The 24,780-nt window shown below is 50.8% G+C and overlaps 10 protein-coding genes and 1 non-coding gene across 11 annotated transcripts; 7 read left to right on the top strand and 4 right to left on the bottom strand.

The window, feature by feature from the left end:
• Positions 1 to 143: 143 nt before the first annotated feature.
• Positions 144 to 1,587, bottom strand: POX_d05307 (putative serine/threonine-protein phosphatase; the record flags this gene model as incomplete). The annotated part of the gene is made up of 3 exons (XM_050114155.1): positions 144 to 146; positions 218 to 1,496; positions 1,571 to 1,587. The coding sequence occupies 3 exons, from the start codon at positions 1,585 to 1,587 to the stop codon at positions 144 to 146; spliced, it is 1,299 nt and encodes a 432-aa protein (XP_049969106.1).
• Positions 1,588 to 2,210: 623 nt separating this feature from the next.
• On the top strand, positions 2,211 to 2,648 carry POX_d05306 (uncharacterized protein; the record flags this gene model as incomplete). The annotated part of the gene is made up of 1 exon (XM_050114154.1): positions 2,211 to 2,648. One exon carries the CDS (start codon positions 2,211 to 2,213, stop codon positions 2,646 to 2,648), a length of 438 nt encoding a protein of 145 aa, XP_049969105.1.
• Positions 2,649 to 3,127: 479 nt separating this feature from the next.
• POX_d05305 (Dol-P-Man:Man(5)GlcNAc(2)-PP-Dol alpha-1,3-mannosyltransferase) lies at positions 3,128 to 4,511 on the top strand (the record flags this gene model as incomplete). Its single annotated transcript, XM_050114153.1, has 3 exons — positions 3,128 to 3,254; positions 3,323 to 3,843; positions 3,897 to 4,511. The coding sequence occupies 3 exons, from the start codon at positions 3,128 to 3,130 to the stop codon at positions 4,509 to 4,511; spliced, it is 1,263 nt and encodes a 420-aa protein (XP_049969104.1).
• A 58-nt stretch (positions 4,512 to 4,569) lies between these two features.
• On the bottom strand, positions 4,570 to 5,052 carry POX_d05304 (uncharacterized protein; the record flags this gene model as incomplete). Its single annotated transcript, XM_050114152.1, has 2 exons — positions 4,570 to 4,675; positions 4,742 to 5,052. The coding sequence occupies 2 exons, from the start codon at positions 5,050 to 5,052 to the stop codon at positions 4,570 to 4,572; spliced, it is 417 nt and encodes a 138-aa protein (XP_049969103.1).
• A 1,985-nt stretch (positions 5,053 to 7,037) lies between these two features.
• POX_d05303 (uncharacterized protein) lies at positions 7,038 to 8,534 on the top strand (the record flags this gene model as incomplete). The annotated part of the gene is made up of 1 exon (XM_050114151.1): positions 7,038 to 8,534. One exon carries the CDS (start codon positions 7,038 to 7,040, stop codon positions 8,532 to 8,534), a length of 1,497 nt encoding a protein of 498 aa, XP_049969102.1.
• A 1,912-nt stretch (positions 8,535 to 10,446) lies between these two features.
• Positions 10,447 to 14,277, top strand: POX_d05302 (Protein kinase C-like; the record flags this gene model as incomplete). The annotated part of the gene is made up of 9 exons (XM_050114150.1): positions 10,447 to 10,854; positions 10,958 to 11,240; positions 11,307 to 11,891; positions 11,959 to 12,354; positions 12,428 to 12,681; positions 12,718 to 12,841; positions 12,906 to 13,452; positions 13,527 to 13,728; positions 13,810 to 14,277. The coding sequence occupies 9 exons, from the start codon at positions 10,447 to 10,449 to the stop codon at positions 14,275 to 14,277; spliced, it is 3,267 nt and encodes a 1,088-aa protein (XP_049969101.1).
• A 1,551-nt stretch (positions 14,278 to 15,828) lies between these two features.
• POX_d05301 (uncharacterized protein) lies at positions 15,829 to 17,097 on the top strand (the record flags this gene model as incomplete). The annotated part of the gene is made up of 1 exon (XM_050114149.1): positions 15,829 to 17,097. The coding sequence occupies one exon, from the start codon at positions 15,829 to 15,831 to the stop codon at positions 17,095 to 17,097; it is 1,269 nt and encodes a 422-aa protein (XP_049969100.1).
• Positions 17,098 to 18,001: 904 nt separating this feature from the next.
• POX_d05300 (uncharacterized protein) lies at positions 18,002 to 21,845 on the top strand (the record flags this gene model as incomplete). Its single annotated transcript, XM_050114148.1, has 5 exons — positions 18,002 to 18,172; positions 18,244 to 20,749; positions 20,808 to 21,093; positions 21,144 to 21,654; positions 21,708 to 21,845. The coding sequence occupies 5 exons, from the start codon at positions 18,002 to 18,004 to the stop codon at positions 21,843 to 21,845; spliced, it is 3,612 nt and encodes a 1,203-aa protein (XP_049969099.1).
• A 177-nt stretch (positions 21,846 to 22,022) lies between these two features.
• On the bottom strand, positions 22,023 to 22,093 carry POX_tR097. The gene has a single exon. It is a non-coding gene; the product is annotated as a tRNA-Gly (tRNA).
• Positions 22,094 to 22,246: 153 nt separating this feature from the next.
• POX_d05299 (U1 small nuclear ribonucleoprotein) lies at positions 22,247 to 23,231 on the top strand (the record flags this gene model as incomplete). The annotated part of the gene is made up of 4 exons (XM_050114147.1): positions 22,247 to 22,293; positions 22,346 to 22,352; positions 22,441 to 22,747; positions 22,834 to 23,231. The coding sequence occupies 4 exons, from the start codon at positions 22,247 to 22,249 to the stop codon at positions 23,229 to 23,231; spliced, it is 759 nt and encodes a 252-aa protein (XP_049969098.1).
• A 333-nt stretch (positions 23,232 to 23,564) lies between these two features.
• On the bottom strand, positions 23,565 to 24,761 carry POX_d05298 (V-type proton ATPase subunit; the record flags this gene model as incomplete). Its single annotated transcript, XM_050114146.1, has 8 exons — positions 23,565 to 23,782; positions 23,838 to 23,878; positions 23,937 to 23,946; positions 24,012 to 24,060; positions 24,109 to 24,434; positions 24,503 to 24,513; positions 24,574 to 24,686; positions 24,747 to 24,761. 8 exons carry the CDS (start codon positions 24,759 to 24,761, stop codon positions 23,565 to 23,567), a joined length of 783 nt encoding a protein of 260 aa, XP_049969097.1.
• Between the last annotated feature and the right edge of the window lie 19 nt (positions 24,762 to 24,780).

Genomic DNA, 24,780 nt, shown 5'->3' with positions numbered 1-24,780 from the left:
GAGAGCCATTTGATTTGTCATGAATGATCATTAGAGTTGAAATGTGTGAAAAACACCTGAGCGCAGAATGGTAGAAGAAGAATCGCGCAGCTTCCAAAAAGTGAGACCGTCGAGAGAGGCGCGAGGAAAGGCAGGCATCGGTATCACTGCAAGAAGATGTCAGCAAATCAGAACATGCGAAGGGAGGAAACAGATGATTCATATGAGAGTTTCGTACCAGGAAATAGTCGGCGACGGGCTTTTTCGCAGGCATACCCCTAGTGTCTTGTGCTGCCGCCTCGAAGACACGGTATCTTCTTCCGGGGCTTAAGACCGGACTTGGACCCGAAAGACCGTTGCTTCGATTATAGTCGCCGTTGCTGCGCGCGATGGTACCGCCATTGCTTGTATCTTCGCCTAGTTCCAGGATCGCAGCCACATTCCCGCATCGATAACAGTAATTAGGCGCGGACCACACCGTGACAATGCCGCCGTCGAACATCTCTTTGTAGCCCTCCATCACAAGTTGATGAGCTCTTGCAATCAATGACAGTCCATTCATATGGTTGAACTGTTTGACGATGTCTCCACCGAACAGGAAACCGGCACCGCGCGGGCTCAGTCCCCAACCCTCAATCTCGTCGGGATCCGACCAAAGAAGATCGCACATGGCACCCTCGTGAGGCACTTCTTGTTTCCGATCAATTAATCGAATCTTGTCCACCGAGTCAATCAAAGGTGAGAGGCCACCATGGACGCAGAGCACGGCGCCGGTGCGACTGGTTGTCAAGCTGCCGTTGCCGTCTCCGCTAGCGCCCGTCCCCGGAGCACCCGTCCGGGTGGGCGCACTCGTCTGCGATGGTGCAGCGGATATGTCACGGGGAGGTGAGATTTCTCGGGAGTCGGTAGAGACGTCTGAGGGCGCTCGCTGTCGCGGACGATAGGAGCTCATTGTGACTTCTCCACGAGAATTCAAAACCTCGGTTTCCAGCTCCCCATCGTCCATGGGTATCGTCGACTGTGTCAAGTCGTTTGCGCCAGTCCCACTGGGTTCCAGTGCTGAGCTAGCGCCGAGAACGATCGCGCCGAGTGCGAGATAATCGAAGACTTCACAACAGTATCGCCAGACATTGGCGCTTCCGTATTTCCGAATGCACTCGTCATAGAACCCATATACGGTAGTGATTTGACGCGACTCGTGATTTCCGCGGATGAGGGTAATGCGATCTGGATAGCGGACTTTCAAGCAGAGGAGGAGGAGAAAGGATTCCAGGGAGTAGAATCCGCGATCGACAAAGTCGCCCATGAATAGATAATTGGTGTCGGGCACATCGCCGCCGACGCGGAACAGTTCCATGAGGTCATGAAATTGGCCATGAATGTCGCCGCAAATGGTGACCGGCGCATCGACGGAGACGACATTGCCCTCTTCGATCAAGAGCTCACGCGCCTTGTAGCAGAGTTCGCGAACCTGAGATTCGGGGATCAGGCGGCAGGCCCGCAGCTGCTCGATCGCCCTGTTGGAAGAGGATTGAAGAAAAGAGGTCAGATACGAGAATCACCATGAGAGAAGTCGAGATCCAAGTCTTACCGGTCTAGGTCGCTCATATTGTGGATGAGGAAGGATAAAGTGGCAAGGTTCAGGAATGAGGTGACAGTAAGTTACGGATAAGGAAGCGGATGAGGGGCGCGGTGACTTGGGGAGAGGATGTTTCCCCGTGGAAAGCTGCAACTCAAACAATTCAAAGTCAATCAGATCCCTTTCGCTACTGAGAACCGGCCCATGCTTGCGATACTGTCTAGGTTGGGATCGTCTATAGAGGGCAACTGACAGTCACCGCTCTCCGCGAAGGTGATTTCGGACTTTGCGCGACGCTCTGGTGGCCAATCACGCGGATGACAGATAAGATTAGATGTCCGCCAAAAGTCTTCGCATCCGCATTGCCGACTGCGTTGCCTTCCAGTCTTCAAATTGAACACGCCCCTTCCAAGCGAATCGGCCTCGTGAACATTCGCCTCGGGGAAGTCAAAATTGGAGCGTCAGAGTGAACCATTCCAATTGAGCCCTTTCGTGAGCATCTGCACTTGTCCTTCTGCCTTGGTCTTGAACAGACCACTCCGTCCAAGTCCTCCAATGGCCTGAATCTACAACGCACGAAACCAAACAACATCACAGCCACCGGCACTTGTGCCTCTCTTACAGCGCCCGCGTTCTCTCAACTACACCCACCATGCCGCCACATTTACATCCCAAGTCTCGTTCGACGAGCACCCTTTTCGCAGGGACCCTGCTCGCCTCCCTCGTTGTGGTCGGGCTACCACACCTCTTCCCGTGCCCAGCTCCGCGACGCACCTTTGCCGATTCAGATATGGTCATGACCGCCGATGGGCAACAAGTACCGCGCATTCGTCGACGCAGGAGGAGGGATGCTGAGATGGACTCGGAATCAGGCCAGCCCCTCTACTCATCCGCATCGAGCGTCGCCGAGGACGAGGTGTCCACTTTCTATGAACAGCAGGAGGAGGCTAAAAGGGTGGCACAGATGGGACACGAATGTCCTGTACCAAAGCCCAGAGGTGTTCTGGGGGAGCTTCTTGGATTTCGGAATGCGCGTGTGAACGAGCCTTCCCAGTCACACGCCAGCGAGTCAGTTGATGGAGGCCAATAGCGATGTCGGAAATTGGCCTGATCAGCATTGTCCTATATTTTTTTTCTCGGCTGTTGCAAGACTTCGCTTCATCTCTTCTTGCCATTGTCTTTCTATTTCCATATTTTTCTTTTTGCTTCGATGATACCATATGATTGATTACAAGCTGGGGAGATCCTCCGCTTGACGAGCGTGTTGCTCCTTTAACTGAGCAGCCGAAGGAGGACAAACCTACGCTTTCATGTACAAAATGTCTTTTTTTTTTCTCAGTATAGATTGGTCAGCAGAGATGAATCATTTCTGTAAATGACTGCAAATCACTGCAAATTGAAACATGAGAAATTGAGTATGTGAAGATGCTCATCGGCCCGGTAAGTGGACCAAGTCTGCATGTCGGGGCTGTTTCCCAGCCTGCCAGCCCATCCCGACAAGCCGCCGATAAATGGGACGCTCCCGGTTGAGGCCACCTTGAACATACAACATCTGGCAGTGTCGCCGCAATGTCCAATCCTTGGATCAAGTTCGTGCGTACAGCACTGGCACATCCAAAGCATACTCCATGGATTGTTTCCCTGCTCTTTTTGGGCGACGCCGCCCTCTGTGCACTAGTCATCTGGAAAATCGCGTGTAGGCACCCTCTATGTTCACGCCCGAAGAAGATCGTATCCAAGGAGTCACTAATCCTCGATCGCCAGACACCGAGATTGACTGGACAACTTATATGCAGCAAATTTCCATTTACCTTGCTGGCGAACGGGACTATACTGCAATCAAGGGTTCAACTGGGCCTTTGGTCTATCCTGCTGCTCATGTCTATATCTATACTCTGCTCCATGACTGGACTGACGGGGGACGTGACATCCTCCTGGGTCAAGTCTTATTTGCAGGCTTTTACCTGGTGACCCTGGCCTTTGTCGTTGCTTGTTATCGTTCCGTGCAGGTTCCGCCATACCTTTATCCTCTCCTGGTTGTCTCCAAGCGACTTCACAGCATCTATATGCTGCGCATGTTTAATGACGGAATTGCGGCGTTGGCGATGTGGATTGCTATTTATTTATGCATGAAGCAAAGATGGACTGGTCTGGTGTCTTTGGTCTTTGGCGTCGGAGTTAAGATGACCCTGGTCTTACTGGTTCCAGGCATTGCAGTCGTCACCCTCTTGAGCCTTGGTCGAATGCGCAGCATCGTCCTTGGGCTGATGGCGATTCTGATTCAGGTGAGTCATTTCTACGCCAGCCGGAATACTACAGGCGACTTATCCTATATCAGGTCCTCATTGCCATTCCATTCCTTCGAGAGAACCCGCTGGGTTATTTGTCAAAAGCATTTGAACTGTCCCGACAGTTCATGTTCAAGTGGACTGTGAATTGGCGGTTTGTGGGTGAACAAGCTTTCCTATCACGCGGATTTTCCGTCGGATTGCTAGTCTTGCATGTCTCACTGCTAGTTCTGGTTTCGACGGTATGGATCAAGCCCTCCGGGACCAATGTGGTCCGCTTCCTCCAAGATAGCATCCAGGGCCGTCAGCCGCCCGTTTCACTTTCAGGGTTGTTCATCATGACCGTACTCCTGAACTCGCTGACCATTGGCCTGCTATGTGCCCGGTCTCTGCACTACCAATTCTTCGCATATCTGGCTTGGGCCACGCCCTTTCTTTTGTGGCGCGCCGGCTTCCATCCTGTCCTGATCTATGGTATCTGGGCCATGCAGGAGTGGGCCTGGAACGTGTACCCGAGCACCAATGCCAGCTCATTGATTGTGATTCTGTCGCTTGCCGTCCAGGTACTGGGCGTAGTTGCTCGAGGATCTGTTGACACGGGGACTAAGCGAGGTGTGGGTGCGGGTCGCACGCCAGGGCCGCACGCAGTGAATCGTGCTCATTGAGCGCGAGGTTCCAGTCCTGCTCGGGTCTGCGGAGAGAGATAGAACGGCAGGCTCCCCTTTATGCATCAGACTCATCGGAAGATGGCATCTTTCCCACCCTTGATTCTTCCTCGTCGGAGTCAGAATCAACCACAGCGGCAGGCTGTTTGACGAATTCCTTTGGCCTACATCAGAATGAAAGATGATTAGCATGTGTCTGGATCAGCGTGCGAAAGCGAGAGTCAAAATACCAAAAAGAAGCCTTCCTCCAAGCCTTCTCGTCGCGCACAATGTTGATAATTTCTCCTCCGATCTTGTTGTCCCGCTCCTCCTGCGCCTGGGTGTCAATCACCACGTACGATCCCCGTTTGATCCAGAAGGTCGATCGGAACCTCGCTGGTAGCTCCACGAGCATCTGAGCCTTGTCGGCTTGCTCAATCAAGTAGATATTGTTTCCGGTCGCCTTGATGGCTCGAACGATCTGTTGCGTGCTCGACAGCTCGTCGGGTGGGAACATGGTTCCTTCGGCGGTCGCAAGGACCTTTCTGCGTGGAGGCGCCATAGCTTTCGAGTGTGAATGTGCTTCAGCCCTTTGTTTGACCAGGGGGGATTTGCGACGGCGCTCTGATAATACAGGTGTGCTCGTGTTCAGTGCTATAATTTTCTGAATGTGGGCGGAAGAAAAAGATTTGTTGCTTCCGTTCAACTTTGAATGTAGAGCCTCCCGTGCGGTGGACCAGTACCGAACTGGCTCAAGTCCAAATGTCCCCCACTCAAGGAGGAACAAAAGCCAAGCTTTTTGCGCATTCTTCGATGTACGACCCAAGTTGTGACCACGCTGATTTATACCGTATCAGTCAGGCTCTGAAAAGAATAATCGCATAATTGATTGCGTCCTCATGTCTTCGAGGGCCATAGATTACTGATGGACATATTCCATATCGGTAGGCTGTTGATGTACTCTTGTTCTTCTATCCGAAAAACATGGCATTAATGGCCTCGAAGCACGTTGCACTTGAAGTCCACTGCCCTACTAATTTTCCATGAGCACTAGAATCCATACCTTCCATAGATGTGAACGGGCATTTTTCCAGGCTATGAAATTTGCTCTCAAGCAGTTTCTCCAGGACTTGTTCATAGTCAAAGTAATATGAAGGCGAGATTGAAGGTATGACAACCCGACGAAAAGCAGGCATACACAGAATGAGACGCAAAGATTGATGTATGGGAACATTAGTATGTGATGGCTAGTCGCAAGACAGAAAAGTGATCCATTGTCAACCTGTCCTTCCTACAACGTGAGATTGCCCACGCTTTGAGCTGAGCTCTCATCTACTCTCCCACCTAGGCGAGACTAGCACTGACTGGCTTCCGGAGAAGTACCTCACCTCATACACATCATGAAGTGAGATGGAAGCCACTTTCCGAACTGTCCACCCCATGCAGTATGTTACCCCTTGGGGAAATAGTGACAATCTTGGAATTCTGTAGCACGCTCGATCACATGTCTCTGCGATATGCTCTTGTCTGGACAGGTTGATTAACGTAGCCTTGACCATTAATGTTCGGTTGAGCCGCCACGTCCTAATAGAGCTGATGGATCCTGCATGATAGAGTCTCTTCTCAGTTTCTATACACTCTGTATGTTGAAGCAGGCGAATGGACATGATGATAATATTCGGTTTTTCCAAAATCGATTTTTTTGATGGCATCGATCAGGTTTACAACCCACAGTTGTGGCGCTGCTCTTACTTACAGATACGCATGACAGGATGAATCGGAAAATAGCTGCCGAGATGTACCCACCTCCGATGTCAACCCGAGAATCGGCCAGTACATAACTACACACAATCCTCAAGTTTCACTTCAAAAGTACATCATCGAGGAGTTTTTTTGGGGGATTCCACGAAGGTAATACCTAATAGATCGCTTGGAGGATATAGCCTGGAGGGATTGGTCCATCAAAGACATCAGAATGAGAGCATATCAGAACCGATAAGTAGGCATAAGCCTCAGTGCTACGAGGGGCAGTAAGTACAGGCAGCATTTTCTTTTTCAAAGAGCGAAATTCACATACACTAAGCGATACAGTCTTCCCCATTTAGTATACTGCAATTGGCATCTTCCTCACGAGGGGAATCCTCGAATTCCATTGGTGTCTGAATTGTGCTTGTGGATGGAACTTACTCGGTGATCTCTCCGATGCACAAAATGAGGTTGGCCAACAGATTTCTGCGGTCAATAAGAGCTGACGGACTGTGATTGAAATGTACCTAGCAGGTACCTAAGTAGTGCAGCTTATTTGTAATCCTGGCCTCTGAGTCCTTTGAAACCTGTCATGGTTTCTTCTTCTTGTCCCCAGTTGTTACGCCCCTCCCTTTTGAGATTTTCATACCAAACAGCCTTCTTAGTTCGTCATCTCCTTTGAGCTTGCCCCTTTCCTCTTCTCAAAGCAGCAGTTCAATAGTTTGCAATTGCTGTTGCGGCTCTGTCTTTTGGCTCTTATCAGTGTAAGATTCGATCTTCGGGCTGACAAAATATCCAGACATGTCGCTACCTAATTTGGGAGCCTTTATCCAAGTTGAAGGCTCGAGTCGTATCCCCAGCCCACCAGCGGCAGCCAAAAAGGACAAGCACAACATTCCCCGATCCGGAAGTGCTTATGAACTACGGGAGCTTGGTCCACAACCAGTCTCTGTGGGCTTATCCTCCTCACAAAAGCTCAGCGCCATTACTTCATCGAGCCCTCAGCCCACACCCCGTGTGTTGGAGGCGGACCAGCATGATTCTCCTACTGCTTCTGAAGCTCAGGACTGGGCACCAGACCGTACGGTTATGCCATGGAAGACAAAGTGGCGGCTATTGAGTTGCAGTATGATAAATTTTGGAAATGGCATGAACGACAGCGCGCCCGGAGCGCTGATCCCATACATCGAGAATCATTACGGCATTGGATATGCCATTGTCTCGCTGATTTTCGTAACCAATGCGTTGGGCTTCATCTCAGCCGCCCCGGCTACTCATGCCATCGAGCACAAGCTGGGCCGATCAAAGAGCTTCGCTCTGGCGATGTCACTGCTGGCTGTCAGCTACGTGATTATTATCTGCCAGCCACCCTTCCCGGTGGTGGTCCTCAGTTTCTTCCTGCTTGGGTTTGGCATGGCTCTCAATTTGGCTCTCAGTAATGTTTACTGTGCCAACTTGCCTAACTCCACAACTGCCTTGAGCTTTCTTCACGGGGGCTACGGTCTCGGTGGCACGGTCGCTCCTTTGTTCGCCACGGCGATGGTCTCGAATGGAATCCGCTGGTCGCTTTTCTACATTGTTTCCCTGTCCTTCTGCTTGCTCAACCTCATCTATGCTTCATGGGCATTTGCCGACTTCGAAAGTGACACACCGGCTGAACTGATTCGTTCAGCAAGCTCGCGCCCATCGACGGAAGAGGGAGCTGTATCCAGAATGCAGCAGCTGAAACGAGCCATCCACAATCGCACGACTCTTCTGGGCGCCTTTTTCATCTTCGCCTACCAAGGCGCTGAGGTTTCCACATCCGGCTGGGTGGTTTCGTTTCTGATCAGCTACCGAAACGGTGACCCATCGCACGTTGGGTACGTCAGCGCGGGTTTCTGGGCTGGAATCACAGTCGGACGGTTCCTACTCACACATCCCGCAGCCACGCTGGGCCACAAGACTGCCGTCCTGATCATGGTGGCAGGTGCTGTGGCATTCCAATTAATGACCTGGTTGATTCCAAATATCGTCGGAGATGCCGTAGCGGTTGCCATTTTGGGTCTGCTTTTAGGACCTGTGTACCCGAGTGCGACGGCTGTATTCACCCAGCTACTACCTCGCAGGATGCACATGACCAGTCTGAGCTTCATCAGTGCTCTTGGAAGTAGCGGTGGTGCAGTCTCACCTTTCTTCACCGGTCTCCTTGCGCAGCATGTGGGAACTATGGTGCTACATCCAATCTGTCTTGGGCTGTATGGACTGATGGCGGCCAGCTGGCTTTTCTTGCCCAAGGTTTCGAAAAGATCCGAATAAGACGATGTGAGAATGATTTGCATGTCACGGCGCATACGGGCAATGTCCTGCTTATTGATCCCGGTTTTCCCTCCTATGTGGACGTGTTTGTCCGGTCGATTGCACCGATCCAGTATCACCCGTGTCTAGTGCAGCGGTTGGTATTCGAAGATGAGACCGAGAAAGGAAATCCTTGCCCCCAGATTTACCAATCGAGCCACTTTTCCATTTGATCGAATAGTCATGTCATTAGAAGATCATTTGGAAAGGCCTTCGCGGACAATGCATTAGGTCGCTTGTTGCGTTTTTGTGTAGGGCAAGACATTTGCTCTTTACACTCTTCCTTTGGATTGCCAAGTATACATCACGCTAATCCTGAAGTGGACTAGCTATGCCAAATGCTCCCTTCAGTCGTAGGACACTTCCAAAGTCAGGCCTGCTTCCACAATTGGTGATAGGAAACTGCTCAGACGAAGCTACTACTGCCTAGCCCCGGCCTGCTGCTATAATCAGGAGATTGTACCCTGCATTGCGTGCTAATTTAAATCAGTCACGTACTCGGCAGTCTCTTTGGTCTTTTCGGCACTTGCTTGATTCATGTGACACTTCAATGGTACGTGTAAAATGATGGGTACGAAGAATCCCTCGCGGCGAGAGCCCTCTTGGGAGAGACGCTAAGCCTAAACGGGAAGGCCTCCCTCTCTTTCTCCCTCTCTGGATTCGATCGTGTTGTGGTATCCTCACAGAGTACGAAGCCGGTGGACTGATGAGTAGTACAGTAGTGCGTACATCATCCTACTAGTACAATACTTAGGTATGTACCTTGTACATAGGCACAATCTGGATTATGAAATCCAGCATGGGAGGTGGCTTATGTGTATAATGGCTGGGTCTGGATCGTTCTTTGCAGGCCCCGTCGCCACAACTTCATTGTTTGAATGTTCGGATCGCGATGGGGCCATGGCATCATTCCCGCTCGCCAGAGTCGGGATGGCGTGGGCCATTCACGGTACCACATGACATCAAATCTCCTGTACCCGATGATGTGGTGGATGTCCACGAGATCTTGACGCTGAGTGCCATTCTGGCTCATAGGCCTTGACTCGCTTCCTGATCAGATCGTGATTAACTTTGGATTGGGCCTTCCGGGCGATCAATGATCCATGTGCCCCTCTCCGGCCTTTTAGGATCTCCATGGCGAGCATGCAACGCTTTTTTGGAACTAATGGAAATGCAATGCTCGAACCTTTATTTGTTTGTCCGTGTTTTTTGTTCAAGTTAATATGACTAGCAGAAAATTTGAATACATTATTGTGTTGTAGTCGACTGACATATTTTTTTGTGGGGGTTATTTTTGTTTTCTTGCTCCCGAGGACCATTCCAAGTACTGTACGGCTTTCATGCACGAGGGTGGCTTTTCGTCGTCGGGCGGTGATCTCTCTGTATCGTGTTTACATTTTCTGTCGTGGTATTTGGCCAAAGCCGCGTGTTGACCTCCCCTCCTTCTGCTCCCTCTTCCTGAGGCGCCGATTGTCGATGCTTTGCCCCCCCCTCCTCCGCTTTGGTCAACAGAAACATTCCGAGTGAGCCCCGCGAAGCTTCTCTCTCTCTCTCTCCGTGTCTCTCCCTTTTTGAACCACCCCATTCCGCTCCAGACTGCATCCACTAGTGAGACTGCACGGGACTACGGGGCCACAAATCCACCGACCAACCCGTCCTCACAGACTCCTCCACTTCCCATCCCCATATCCTGAGGTTGTTGTCTTCTGGCCGCCCCTCCCCACTACCGCGACCTCATCATAGACCACCTGAATTTCGCACACTCCACCCCCCTTTTCACTTTCTGTTCCCCTTTGCTTTCTCTCGTCTCTTCCGACCGTCGTTGTGGGATTGGTTTACTGGATCTCCCTCCCCTCCTACGCCCACCCCCACCATGGATGGCGACGAGTTGATCGCCTCGGTCCATCACAAGATCGAGCGGGAGAAAGCTCTCATCGCTGCCGCAAATACTATGCGACAGTCGACCGATAATGCCTTGGTGCAACAACCGGTCGATGCCAACATCCGCGATGGCCGCCGAAACATCGCCTATCTCGAGGAGAAGATGCGCGAGCTGCAGCTGCGTCAAATGGAACGGGAAGGTGGTGGTTCCCCTCATGATTCACGTCGTCAGCAAGCCGGGGGTCCTCCCCCCCTCCAAAAGATCACTCGGGTTATCGCGGTGAAGGCGATGCGCATTATCCTCAAAGTGGTTCGGGTTCGATGCCCTCGGGCGCCCCATTCGCCGACCCCCGACCATACGCCCCGATTCCCAAGGCGCGCCCCAATTATACAAAACTCGGTACGCCGGTCATCTCCTCCTTGTGTTCAAGAGAGTTGCTCTCGTGACCCTCGCTCGCAACTGGCCCTTGTACCTGTCGCAGTGACCGGGAAACGCTAATCAGAAACGTCCTCTTCCAGATCTGATCAAATATGATACTCCCTACCTTGGACCGAAGATTCAGCTCATGCTCTCTCAACTCGAGTTCAAGCTGACGGTGGAAAAGCAGTACAAGGCCGGTATAGAGAAGATGGTTCGTCTATACCAGGACGAAGGGGATCGACGAAGCCGTGCCGATGCGGAGAATCGTCGTGTGGAGAGCAACCAGAAAATTCAATTGCTGAAGCAAGCCCTCAAACGATATGAGGACCTTCATGTCGACATTGACTCGGCGGATACGCCCGATGGTGGGTTTCCATCGTGTGAGCGTGATGGGTTGTGTTTGATGTACTGACCTTTCTTCCTCGATACAGACGAGTCGCTCAGCAGCCCCAACATGCGGAAGCCCTTGACCGGTCTTCTCACCATGCGCATCCACGCCGTCAAGGACGTCGACCATGCCACCAGCTCACGGTTCTCGCGCGGTCCCGAAACGTTTGTCATCGTGAAGGTGGAAGATACCATCAAGGCCAGGACAAAGGCTACCCGAAATGATAAATGGATTGATGAATCATTCTCCATCGACATCGACAAGGCAAACGAGGTCGAGTTGACCGTCTACGACAAGTCGGGGGATCGCCCCACCCCCATCGGCATGCTATGGGTGCGTGTCACAGATATTGCTGAGGAGATGCGTCGGAAAAAGATCGAGACAGAACTGAATGCCTCCGGGTGGGTATCAGCCGACAAGATGAGTAGCCCAGGCACTCCCCGAACTGACCAGCCTCTGGGATCCCCGGGGTCCTCGCACGGCGGACCTGGTGGTGGCAACTTTGGTGCCTCAGCTGCGCCTGGAGGAGGCCCTCACGGTCACAACCCGAATACACCCCCGTCTGTGATGATTGATTCCTGGTTTGCGTTGGAGCCATTTGGCCGTATCCATCTGCAGATGAGCTTCGGTAAGGGAGATTGGTCCTATAGTGATGCAATGATATTCCTCGCACAGCAGACTAACAATCTGTACAGCCAAACAGTTGAAAGATCGCCGCCCCTTCGATATCGGTCTCAACCGACAGGGTGCCGTGCGCCAGAAAAAGGAAGAGGTCCACGAAAAGCAGGGTCACAAGTTTGTCACCCAGCAGTTCTACAACATCATGCGCTGTGCCCTGTGTGGAGATTTCCTCAAGTACGCCGCAGGCATGCAATGCGCAGACTGCAAGTACACTTGCCACAAGAAGTGTTACGGAAAGGTGGTCACAAAATGTATCAGCAAGGCGAACTACGAGACCGACCCCGATGAAGAGAGGATCAACCATCGGATTCCTCATCGGTTCGAAGGATTCTCGAATCTGTCGGCCAATTGGTGCTGTCACTGCGGTTATCTGTTACCGTTCGGACGCAAAAATGCCAAACGATGCAGCGGTATGACCATGGTCACCTCATTCTTCTTCAGAGCTGGAGTACGATATGCTGACTGACATCTTCATTTTTGTAGAATGTGCCCTCACTTGCCATGCTCACTGCACACATCTTGTGCCAGATTTCTGCGGCATGTCGATAGAGGTTGCCAATCAAATTCTCGACGCGCAAGCCCATGCGAAGCACCATAATAAGTCCACATCTGTCAGTTCTGGTCTCAGCGGTCGTACTCTCCGACCAGGTGGTCCGCCGCAGCCCCCTCAAGACCATCCCCAGAAAGCCTCCGACAGCCCTTATGGGGCGCTCAATAGACTGCCATCAGCCGAAGCGGTAAGCGCAGCGACTAACTCTTACATGACTTCACAGTCACCTGCAGCAGTGAGCCAGGCTGCTCGCCAGCCAATGCCTCCAAAGTCGCCATCAGTCGCCTCTGATGCAAAGGCTGCTGCGGACGCTGCCGCGAGGTTGCGAAGCACCCCTCAGACCCCAGGTATGTACATCACGGTGCACTTAGAGACAAATTCCAAGAGTTCCGCTAACGAATGCATTATCAGTCGAAGCAAACCGACTCCCTGAACAGCCTCAGCAAGCGCCTCCGTCTTCGCACGTTCGGTATGATCCGTACCACTACGCCCAGTTCCAACAGCAGCCTCCAGCCCCGCCGATGCAAAAGCCTAGCGGGCCACCCCCTCAGCAGGCAGTGCAGCCCATGACTCCCAGCATTGCGGCGCCTCCCAAAGAGCCAGAGCCTCCAGTTCCACAATCCAAGGCTCGTATTGGATTGGACCACTTCAACTTCCTGGCTGTGCTTGGTAAAGGTAACTTTGGAAAGGTCATGCTTGCTGAGACAAAGACCACGCGAAAGCTTTATGCCATCAAGGTGCTGAAGAAGGAGTTCATTATTGAAAACGACGAAGTGGAGAGCACCAAGTCTGAAAAACGGGTGTTCCTCATTGCCAACAAGGAGCAACATCCCTTCTTATTGAACCTGCACGCCTGTTTCCAGACCGAGACCCGAGTGTATTTTGTGATGGAGTACATCAGTGGTGGTGACCTCATGCTGCACATTCAGCGTGGCCAGTTTGGACTGAAGAGGGCACAGTAAGTCTTCCAACCCTCCGCAGGCTGTCATTCAGTCTCGACCTGGCATAGGGGTGCTAACATAGTGGGAAAAGATTCTATGCCGCCGAGGTCTGCTTGGCTCTCAAGTACTTCCACGAACACGGTGTAATCTACCGTGATCTGAAATTGGACAATATCCTCCTCACACTCGACGGCCACATCAAGATTGGTGATTATGGTCTCTGCAAGGAGAACATGTGGTACGGATGTACTACCAGCACCTTCTGTGGTACTCCCGAGTTTATGGCGCCTGAGGTCAGTCTTTACACACTCTCCCCTATCTCACTGTTGACCCACTCCTTTTGCGTAAGCCGGGAACTCACATCCGCCATCTAGATTCTGCTCGACAAAAAGTACGGTCGGGCTGTTGATTGGTGGGCGTTTGGTGTCCTGATCTATCAAATGCTGCTCCAGCAATCTCCCTTCCGCGGTGAAGATGAAGACGAAATTTACGACGCGATTCTTGCAGACGAACCTCTCTATCCCATTCACATGCCTCGTGACTCCGTTTCGATTCTGCAGAAATTGCTGACCCGGGAGCCTGAGCTGCGTCTCGGCTCTGGTCCAACTGACGCCCAAGAAGTTATGTCGCATGCCTTCTTCCGAAACATCAACTGGGATGACATCTATCACAAGCGTGTTCCCCCTCCCTTCATTCCTACTATCAGCAGCCCCACGGATACAAGCAACTTTGACCAGGAGTTTACCAGTGTGACTCCTGTTCTCACGCCTGTGCAGTCTGTGCTCTCCCAGGCCATGCAGGAAGAATTCCGCGGCTTCTCGTACACTGCTGAATTTGCATGATCGCTCGAAAGCGTTGTTGGGTCATCATGAGTCCTCCGTTCGAGTGCTTTTCGAAGGATCCCAGTTGCTGCGTCCCTCATTCATTGAGCTGGTCACATTTCGTTCAGAAATCTGCCGCTTGAGATCCCACCTGATTTGTCGTCCCAGCTTTCCTTACTCTACATACCCGTTACATTCATGTTTGGTTCATCGGGTGGCCTGGATATGGTCTTCCCTTCTGCGGCTTCTCTCCTCAAGGAAATGTGGCACACGTCTTTTTCTCTACCCTTCATTTTCTTTGCGGCACATCCCAGCATAGTCTTCGCAGATCCACAACGGGCGAGGCAGTGCCTCTGGGTCCCTGGCTCTTGTCCATGGCTCGGACCTGTTTTTCAGGAGCCTGGTGCATCGGATGCGCACCTTGCGGCTCCCAGTTGTTAGAAACGGATAGGCTTTGGTGTCCGGGCGTTCAATCGGAGTGTGTCCGCCAGCTGTCTGGCTTCAGTAAGTGTCCATCCTCAAGGGGCTTGCTGTGCCGTTTCAAACCTAGACTCGTTGAAACGGCCCTTTAAAGGCTTTCACAAGAGGATGTGAATGAGTTGATATGTAATTTCTCCCCCTCTACCGGTTGCCCTCGCCGCGAGCGCTGATCCAGGGTTCACTCGAACGCGTGTCACTTCTCGACGCTTGCACAGCCCGCCATCTTGTCGAAGAAGTATCGAATATCTCTAGGTCCATGGAAACAAAGATGCAGATAAGAACTAATATACTCTCACTTACTTCTGGTGAAATCTGTGCTTAAAATGGTAAATCAGCGACGATTGTTTTCAAGTAACTGGTCTCTCCCCATCAGCTCTACTAAGGCCATCGTGTTGAACCAGATCATTCAGCGAGCCGGCAAAGTCTTCATCGCGATGTTGACCACCCGATGTTGGTGGAGAATATGTGTGCTCTCCTCGCATTGAGCTGTTCGGTTGCTCAATGAACCTTGCTGCACGAACTATGCGAGAGGTCATTCAGCGAAAGTATATTTGCCATACTCTGTGCTAGTCATCAATTCTATGCTTCAACAAGCTTGAGTTACGGACTAGACGGTTAAGTTTAGTTGAACAAAGACCTGGGCCTGGCAATTGGGCATTTCACTTGGGGCTGTGCCTTGCCGAAAAAGAGTCTTTGTGCTGATATCTTCCAAGCCCTTTGTCCCGTCTTTGTCTCAGTTCACTGGGGTGGAAAGTTTACGATTTTATCTTCTTCCATAAATTCCCACATATATTCTCACGTGTGAAGCTTGCCTGAATCACTGACATTTCTCTCTCAAGCCAGAGACACTCTCTCATATCGACGCATAAAGTTGACTTCCACGGACTTTCTCACCGGGGCTTCATACGCCTCGCTGATCGGAAACCGTTCACATATTGCTGCCAAAGTGAATCAAAAGAGTCCTCAGTTATTTCTCCCTTGATCATCTTTTCTCTCAAAAACCAAACACCTATGGTGCGTAAGCGCTGCTCCTCGATTGAGGATCGAAGCAAGTTCAGCGGACAGAGTCGAGAGCCCTGGACCATAGCCAAAATGACACTTTCACCACCCCCAGATCACCCATTCGAAGATTATTCGCCACGAGATATGACCGGATGTCCATCTTGGTTCGGTCACGCCGTTGACGACTGCGGTGACGATGTGCGTTCGGCCAAGCGGGCCAGAATCTTCAAAGATGAAACCAACGGTCACAAAGACGAGCCATCCTCAGCTATGCCAGTACATGTTCGCTGTGACCAAAGCGGTGTGCTCGGTGAGACTAATTCACAACCCGACTGGAAGACATCATTTGCATCAAGGACTGCCCTAGAAAGGCAGTTACTGGATTCTCGCCGTGCATGTGGCAACCGGAAGAGAAGGAAGAGAATAAGAAACTCGGATGAAGGGGGTCGCAATTACATTGATGAAGAGGAGAGTGATGACGGTGATGATGACATGCCGGGTGTCATACGTCGGGCAGAGCGAGACGACGTTGTTTTTGTGTTGAGTCGGGAGAAAGCAAAGCGCATGGCCAAAGCTATCAGAGTGCCCAAGAACACCAAGATGGGAGAAGAAGAGAAAGCATTGTACCTGGATCTGGCAACCCGTGGCTGCTTTGCAATCCTCCCGTCGGATTGGAAAAAGGATTTCTCTACACTTCCCGATTCTCTGTTCCCCAGCGCAGACGGTGAACTTGATGAGAACGATTTCGCTTTCACAGTCCATATGGGCTCAAATATCTACGCTATTCGTGCGTTTCATGAGCTCCTTCGTGTTCCGGGTCACGTTCGAGACTGTCGATTCCTGGCTGTTCGTCCATCGGATGTGATTCGAAAGGCGATCAAGAAGTATCTTCGCTGGGCTATTGCCGATGCCGGCTTGAAGAAAACATCCGAGACGAAGGCTGTCTACGCAGTGACTAGTCAGCGGCCTGGAGAAAAAACGCTATTAGCTGTCGAGCGAGCTATTCGAAAAATTGAGCACCATGCCGGGGAGCATCATCAGATGTTCAAAGATATCGAGCATCCATATTGGCCAACCCTGATTGGATTCTGTATTTGTGGTCCCATCGTCACAATTCTTTCTGTGGACACCGATCCCGACTCTCCAATATGTAATGGAGGATCGCAGTCCCATACAAAGTACATGGGTCAATTTGATATGTCGGAAGATGATCAAGACGTATGGAACTCGCTGGCTTTGGCTATTGCCGTGATTCATATTCGGCGCACCATGATTCGACTTGCGAATCATTATCCGGACATGCCGGGCGTGGCCCATCCTCCGGAGGAGGGAGATGAAACTGAAGATGAGGATTTGTGATTACGTAGACGAATGATTTCTGGTTCGCATTGTCTCTGATTTGGGGCTTGAGGCAAGTGGTCTGAGATTCCTGGATTTTTGGTTAACTGGCGGCTCGCGACTGTTTACTACCTCTCTGGATGAATTCTGACTGAATGGGGCATTTCATTGACGACTGGTCGTTGTCATCCCCTTCGTCCAGGCAAATTTTTTTCTTATTTCAAAGATAGACGCATTGATTTCAAACTGTGTGGGTTTTCAGTTGTTCAGAGCGAGTAAGGTTGTCGGGTGAAAAGTATCTATGGATGTGTCGACCAAAGGAACGAGTGTAGAAGAGAGGTACATAGACAGCTGGATGTCTTCCTTTGGAGGGAATAGAGAGCATCTCCCTAAGAGGTTGCCTATGTTCTCCCGAAGTATACATATGAAGAGGTGGGGATGAAGCTTCCATTCCTAACCAACGCATGCTTAATGTCAGTGAATGTCAAAAGTGTCTCGATGAATTCAATTCTGTAAGTTTGTTGCAGATAGTATCTCGATAGTATCTCTGCCCTCTAATACATACTCCAAAGGCCCTTGGAGCCTGAAATTAATGCAAGTACGTCCATTGTGGATCACCTTGAAAACCTGATAAATACCCGCCATCAGAATCTCTTGAACGTGGTTTGATGAACTGAAAAAAGTAGAAACAGGTCATTTTCGATTTTTCAATGAATTGACGCTGGACAAGTTGAATTTAAGAGCCTAAGTTTGTGTAGAGGAGGTACTGTATCCAGTTTGTAGTCCATCTAGCTGACGGTTTATTTGATCAGCCCGTCCAGGAACATCATTAAGTGTCACATGACCTGGCCCGCATCGATGTTGACGCTTTTTCTGGCGCCGAATTCAGGAGAGAAATAACACATGCATCGAGCAATACCCCACGATGGATGCTTCAGAAGATCGAGATATCAAGCTCCAGCGAGCGTCAAATGATCTTGTCGCTGAGTTTTCCAATCGGTTGCCAAAGCTGCTTTGGAAGACCCAGGCCGAACATACTCATCGAACCCCACGCAAATGGGCCGAGGTATCCAAAACAGAGAAGCTTGTTGCACTGGTAAGCACGCCATAATTACCCACAATATACCGACACTTTTCTTTTTTCTAGAGTTGACGCAAGATCGATAGCTTGAGCCATTTCAAGAATGGCCCCAGCTTTTGGATCCGCACCTGCAAAAGCTGCTTCCCACGTTAGTGGATGCTTTTTTGGCTTATCTGGTAAAGCACCGCGGGGAGTATGGCTCTCAGCCCACCCAAGGCCCTCGCAAGGTTGATTTCTACCCCCTTCCACGGGCAATCAGCAGACTTCTTTACACTTTCTGCAAAGTCCGGGGCGTCAAGGTCATTAGTCGATTCTTGAATAACGAGCCCAAGTACCTAGACTCCATGCTACGTGCCTTTGTCGAATGGGACAACTTGAACCACGTGGGCATGGACTCAGACATGATCGGACTGGAAACAAAGAGTCTGCAATGGGAAGAGCGATATGTCATGCTCATCTGGCTTTCGCACCTTCTCTTGGCGCCATTTGATCTAGTCTCGCTGTCGTCTGATGATATTCCTGTACCCTTTGACAACCTTGACAAGTTTGGTAGAATATCGGCTCACACTCCGATGGTAGCAAAATCGCTACTTTCGCTCGCGACTCATTATATCAATGCCTCTGGCAAGGAACGTGAGGCGGCCACTGCCCTTCTTGCACGACTCGTCTTACGTGGGGACATGCAAGCCCTCGGCTTCTTGACAGAATCGATGAACTGGGCTTTTGCCACGATCAATCCCGCCGAAGAGAAACAGTTACCGTCAGTCTACTCATGCATCGGCATTCTTTCATTCATTGCTCGTCTCGCAGGATCAGGTCATATGGAAGATCTGGCTCCCCTGTTGCAGACTATCTTCAATGAGACCCTCAACATCGTCCAGGGAATCGCACATGTGTCAACAGTCGCGCAGACCTCAGCGTTAGCTCGAAAAACCGTGGTCAAGATTTTACGCAACGTCACGACTATGGCACTCACTCTGGCTGAAAGGGGGAACGGCAATATGACCGATGAGACTCTATCTAGCATTCTAGAAGAGGCCGTTGATCATTTCTTGAATGCGTTGGCAGACAAGGACACCCCCGTGCGGTTCGCCGCCAGCAAAGCCCTCAGCGTGATTACTCTCAAGCTTGAGCCGGAGATGGGTGCGGAGATTATTGAGGCTGTCATTGGTTCCTTGGGAGAGAACATTCTCTTCGAAAAGGAAGATGGCACTTTGATTACACCTTTTGAAGCACGCCGGGCAGGATTGACACTGCTTAAGCGTAATTTGAGTGGAGTTGATGCTCAGCGTTGGCAGGGTCTGATGCTTACATTATCTCATCTTCTATTTCGGCGGGCACCTCCCACCGAACAGTTACCTGAGATTCTCCAGTCACTCGTGGCAGGTCTTGGCTTTGAGCAAAGATCATCGACCGGAAGTTCTGCCGGGACAGGTGTCCGTGATGCTGCCTGCTTCGGAGTCTGGGCTCTATCACGGAAATACTTGACCTCGGAGCTGCAATCTCTTCAGCGCCAGACGATCCCAGCATTGTCTGGTGTTGTTGAAGTTGAAGTTTTGCAGAAGCTTGCCGTTGAACTTGTCTGCTCAGCCTGCGTCGATCCATCTGGTAACATCCGCCGCGGAGCCTCTGCCGCACTTCAAGAGTTGGTTGGCCGCCACCCTGACACTATCACGCAAGGCATCCCTCTCGTCCAAGCCGTCGATTACCATGCTGTTGCACGGCGTTCCCGTGCGATGATAGACGTCTCCAAGGCTACTGCATGTTTGGATCAAATGTATTGGGGCCCCTTGATTGAGAGTATGATGCAGTCGCGCGGCATTTGTTCCCCAGACGCCGAGTCCAGAAGACATGCCGCTCAAGCTATCGGTGTCTTGAGCAAGCAGCAGAGTTTTTCAACTATTCGGATAGTTTTGGAGAGACTGCTGTCTAAGCTACCTCAAATTCCCAGAAGCGAGGTTGAATCGCGACATGGTTGTCTGTTGGCATTTGCCGCTACGGTTGACATTTATCTGAGCGAATGGAAATCATTGCCAGGACTGCGGAACTCGCAAGAGGTAGAGGCAATTTCATCCCAGATTGTCAAATTGTGGGAAATTTTCGTGTCACCGTTTGGACCCACGGACAATGACTTGACACTCCAAAGCTTCCGCCCTGAACTCACCTCGGAGGCTTCTGCTCGTTTGATCGCATCGCTTTCCCAGGCCATTCGATCCATCGGCCTACCCGCCCCCTCAGGCCCTATTTTGGATCGTGTGCTACATATTTTATCTCTCTGCGTTTCTCGAAGAGACGATACCTCTATTGAGGCCGCGTCTGAGGCTCTGTCTACGCTGTTCCCCCTCCTCGACCGCCAAAAGCAAGATGACACGGTACAGGGCTGGATCTATCATCTGCGCTCCTCGTCCAAGCTGCCCACTGGCCGTGGTCAGATTCTTGCTATAGGAGCAGTATATAAGCAACTTGAAGGATTCAAGAGCCTCCAAGACAAGATTGTTAGCGAGATACTCAGATCTTCCGGGCAAGAAGAGCTGATCGAGAAACGGGTGGCTGCTGTGAGTTGCTTGTCAGCGAACATCCTGCCACACACCGGTATGATTAGTCTTTTCCCCCTCCAAAGTCCTCTCACCCCCGCTGACAGACATTTCAGTCGTCGTAGAGGAGATTGCGGAGAATGTGTTGAATTATCTCAATGATTATACCACAGATAGGCGAGGTGATGTAGGATCATTGGTTCGTGTGGAAGCCGTCAATGCTGCGAGCCTTCTCCTCAGGTCAGGCTCACCGTTGGCACCGACTTCGCCGCTTGTGAAAAGCCTGGTGGGATGTTTGTGCCGTCTGTCATCTGAGAAGCTCGACAAGGTCAGACTTCGGGCCTGGCTCTGCTTGCAACAAATCTGCGACACAAATTACCTGGATCTGCCGTCAATGCAAAGGTACCTGCCCCATCTTCATATGTACCTTTACAGAAGGCTAACGGGAGCAGCAAATATGAGCATTTTAGCAATGTATCCTCTCAGGGATACTTTGAGCAATTGCTATCCTTGTATAAGGTTGAATGGCTTCGCCAACCTTTGATTCAGGGTCTTGCTACGTCAGCAACGGCGGGCGCCGACGGGCTTATTCGCTCCTCACGTTCGGCGCTCATCCAGGTTTTGGTCTCACACGACTCCACCGACCAGCAGGCACTACTGACGAATATCCTCAATGATCTCGCCACTGTCCTGGGCTCCAATATTCAGGATGATCGCTATGCCATCCCGGTCGTCGATCTTCTGGGTTTTTTGATTGACAGCTTCGTAGTCCCAGACCAGTCAGTGTATGATGCCGCACTGCGAGAGGTTTTTGTCTTAGTACAAAAATTTCATTTCCGGTCATCCAGCATTCAGCGGCTGGAATCTGCCGTCAAGGTTTACGCGGCTTTATCCCGATGTACTTCGTTGCGCGAGGATGCGTTGAAGAAGTTGACTGGGATTCTACTTCACCCATTTCCAAGGGTAAGCTCTCCCTCCAAGCAAATATAAGTTCGTATTTACTAATGAGTTGATAGGTTCGCGCTTGCGCCGCTGATTATTTATATGTAGTGATCGGCTCGGAGACGATCAAGTATGAAGATTGGTCTGCTCAGCCAAAACACTTGAAGCAGAAAGTGGAGGAATTAAGAACTGTTCTCCTTCCGGTTGAATGAGAATTATTATAAGCACACTCAATCAAAAGATTCAGTTCTCATAACACCTGGACTTTGTACTGTCTTGATCAAGATCAACGTGCCCATGAAAAATGGTGTTCCACTCATGTCTCCACAAGTGGTTCTGTTCTGCCCATCTCTTAAGCCCTAGAAAAAGGGGGGACGCAAAAAAGAAATTGCATCATCCGTGAATCGAACACGGGCCTCGTCGATGGCAACGACGAATTCTACCACTAGACCAATGATGCTAGTTGATGGAAAGCAAATCATTTTTCAACATTATGTATCTCAATCAGACAGCCTCACTCAGGATTGACGGTCGATTTTCTGAACGAGACCTCCGCGGCAGTCCAGAATCTCCGCATTTGCTGCTTCAGTGCCATTTCAACACACTTGTAACCATGGCTGCCACAAATGATACAACGGGGACCGTCCCCCCAAACTCCACGTAAGTTGAGCCACTGTCCCATATGATTCAAATGCTGACTGTCTTTCCACAGAGTCTACGTATGTTCGACGAATGAGCTCGCCCCCTTCCGCGCTCTTCAATCTGTGCGCTGCCCATAGACTGACATATTCATTGCACTGAGAATAGGTTCGGAATCTAGAGGAGCGCATCAAGATTGAACAACTCAAAGTTGCGCTGGAAGAGATTTTCTCAGAGTTTGGCAACGTGGTCGAGATCGTTGCCAAAAAGAACCTGAAAGCCAAAGGACAGGCATTCATTGTTTTTGATAGTGTTGAGGGTGCCACCCGCGCCATTGAGGAGGTCAATGGCTTCGAGCTCTTTGATAAGCCCATGGTTCTCGACTATGCAAAGACCAAGAGTGACGCGACGGTTCTTCGCGAGGGAGGAAATGAAGAGCTCGAGGCTCACAAACGACGACGTCTAGCCGAGAAAGGTACGTGAAAAGACTGCCATCCCTTCTCTTTCTTTCCTTGAGCCCTTCTTCTCTTCTTATGCTAATATGACCAACAAACTGTCCAGAGCGGAAACAAGCCCAGGAAGCACTCGAAGCTCAGAAGAAGCTCAAACGTCCCGCCGCCGCGGCGGCGGATGTTGCGCGTCCAGCCAAGACAACAAAGGGAGCAGGCCTCAAGCCGACTACAGGTGCTGCAGCTGCAGTGGTCCCCGACGAGTATCTGCCGCCCAACAAGATCCTGTTCCTGCGCGAATTACCCGACGATGCCAGCCAGGAGAGTCTTTCCGAAGTCTTTGGTCGTTTCGAAGGCTTCCAGGAAGTCCGTCTGGTGCCTGGTCGCAAAGGTATCGCGTTTGTTGAGTACGAGACCGAAGCAGGTGCCATCAGCGCCAAGGAGGCTACTTCGGGCATGGCGATGGGCGAGCAGAACAAACCCATTCGTGTTACATACCAAAGACAGTGATTGTCGCCGTGCTTACGGCATCTTGGATCTGAAAATCAATTACGTTCTGCTGATATGATGGCTCACACGTTATATCGCGTTAATCTTGGCGCAAAGGCTTGTCAATAAGCAGAATTTCCAGGATTCGCTGGCGCTGATTCCAATTTCCCGAGAAGCCCCCAAACATTACCGGAAGCGCTTTTGAGTATATTTCCAGAACCCAACGCCAATTCAAGACGTAATTCTCATATAGAATAGATGCAATATATCGTAATACACAAATGAGTCAAAGACAATACTCAGAGATTTCAAGTCGTTTCTGATCAAACAAGCGGAAATGATGGCAGGCAGGGTTTAGAAAATGACATCGTTGTCCTCATTCTCCCCGAGAACGTCGGGAGCATCTGGCTCCGCAGGTGCAGCGCCACCAGCCGCTTCTTCAGCCTCCTGCTTCTTTCGGGCCGCAAGAATTTCGGCATCGGCTGCGGCGGTATCTCTCTGCTTCTTACCAGAGACTTTCTTGAGGCGGTAGAACTCTTCACGATCAAGTTCGTCGAGCTCGGAATTGATGTCTGTAATAGTGTGAGTTTCTAAGGATTCAAAAGCTGGCATAGAGATGCCACATACATTTGATCGTGTTCTCAGTCCGAGGAATGATAACGTGCTCACTGTGAATGGTTAGAAATCATTCGGAAATATCTTGTGGCTCACATATCGGCGGCTTACATTGCATTAACTATCCGAACAAGGATGTTAGTTAGTGCAAATAGATAGATTGCAACGCACTTGAGCCCGGCTTACCTCTTCGGTTGACGACTTTGATCACCTCATCCAGGATCAAGAATGCGGTCTAGTATGGTTAAAAAGAAATCGCCCACTCTATCATTGTATGACATACCTGAAGACTGGCTAATTCGACCAATGTCTCCACAGCCCGCGCATAAGTCTCCCTGCATCGCTGAATCTGCTGTCCTCCCTTTCCGAGTCCAGTCAAGGCAAAGTCATTGACGCCTTCCTGAGTATAACTCTCGAATTGCGGAAGGAATACACCCGAAACGTTCTCTTGCTTGGCTCGAACTCGGAATCGAGCTTGCTTGGCTGACTCTTGCACTTGGTACCCGATATCTCCACCGACAGCATAGCTCACTTCAGCGAGAGAGAAAGCGGCAATCTGCATCACCCGGCCCATCTTGCGCTTTGCCTCATCGATCCGGCGTGTGATCTCTGTCCTCTTCAATCAGCTTCGGCGGGGATGCGGAGAAGTGCGGGGAATGTTCATGGGTGTATCATACCCCGGAAACGTCTGAGAAGGAGCAAGAGGTCAGTGAAGCTCAGCTCATGGGTTTCGGACATAGGAACTTACTTTGTCAAAGCTTCACTCTTACGTTTAAGCAAGCTGTGGCCCGTCTCCGCCCCCTTCAGTTTGCTCTTCATCAACCCCAGCGACTGGCGAGTCGGAAAGACAGGCTCACGGCCCTTTTTGTCGGAGTCAGCTTAATTCACTGTTCGTCAGATGCAAAAAAAAGATCCACTTACAACTGCACCCGACATGATGGCAGCTTATGATCCC

This window comes from Penicillium oxalicum, chromosome IV (assembly GCF_001723175.1).
Source record: "Penicillium oxalicum strain HP7-1 chromosome IV, whole genome shotgun sequence".
Lineage (NCBI taxonomy): Eukaryota > Fungi > Ascomycota > Eurotiomycetes > Eurotiales > Aspergillaceae > Penicillium > Penicillium oxalicum.
Note: the sequence above shows the minus strand (reverse complement) of the source record. Positions and strands in the feature narration are given on the sequence as shown.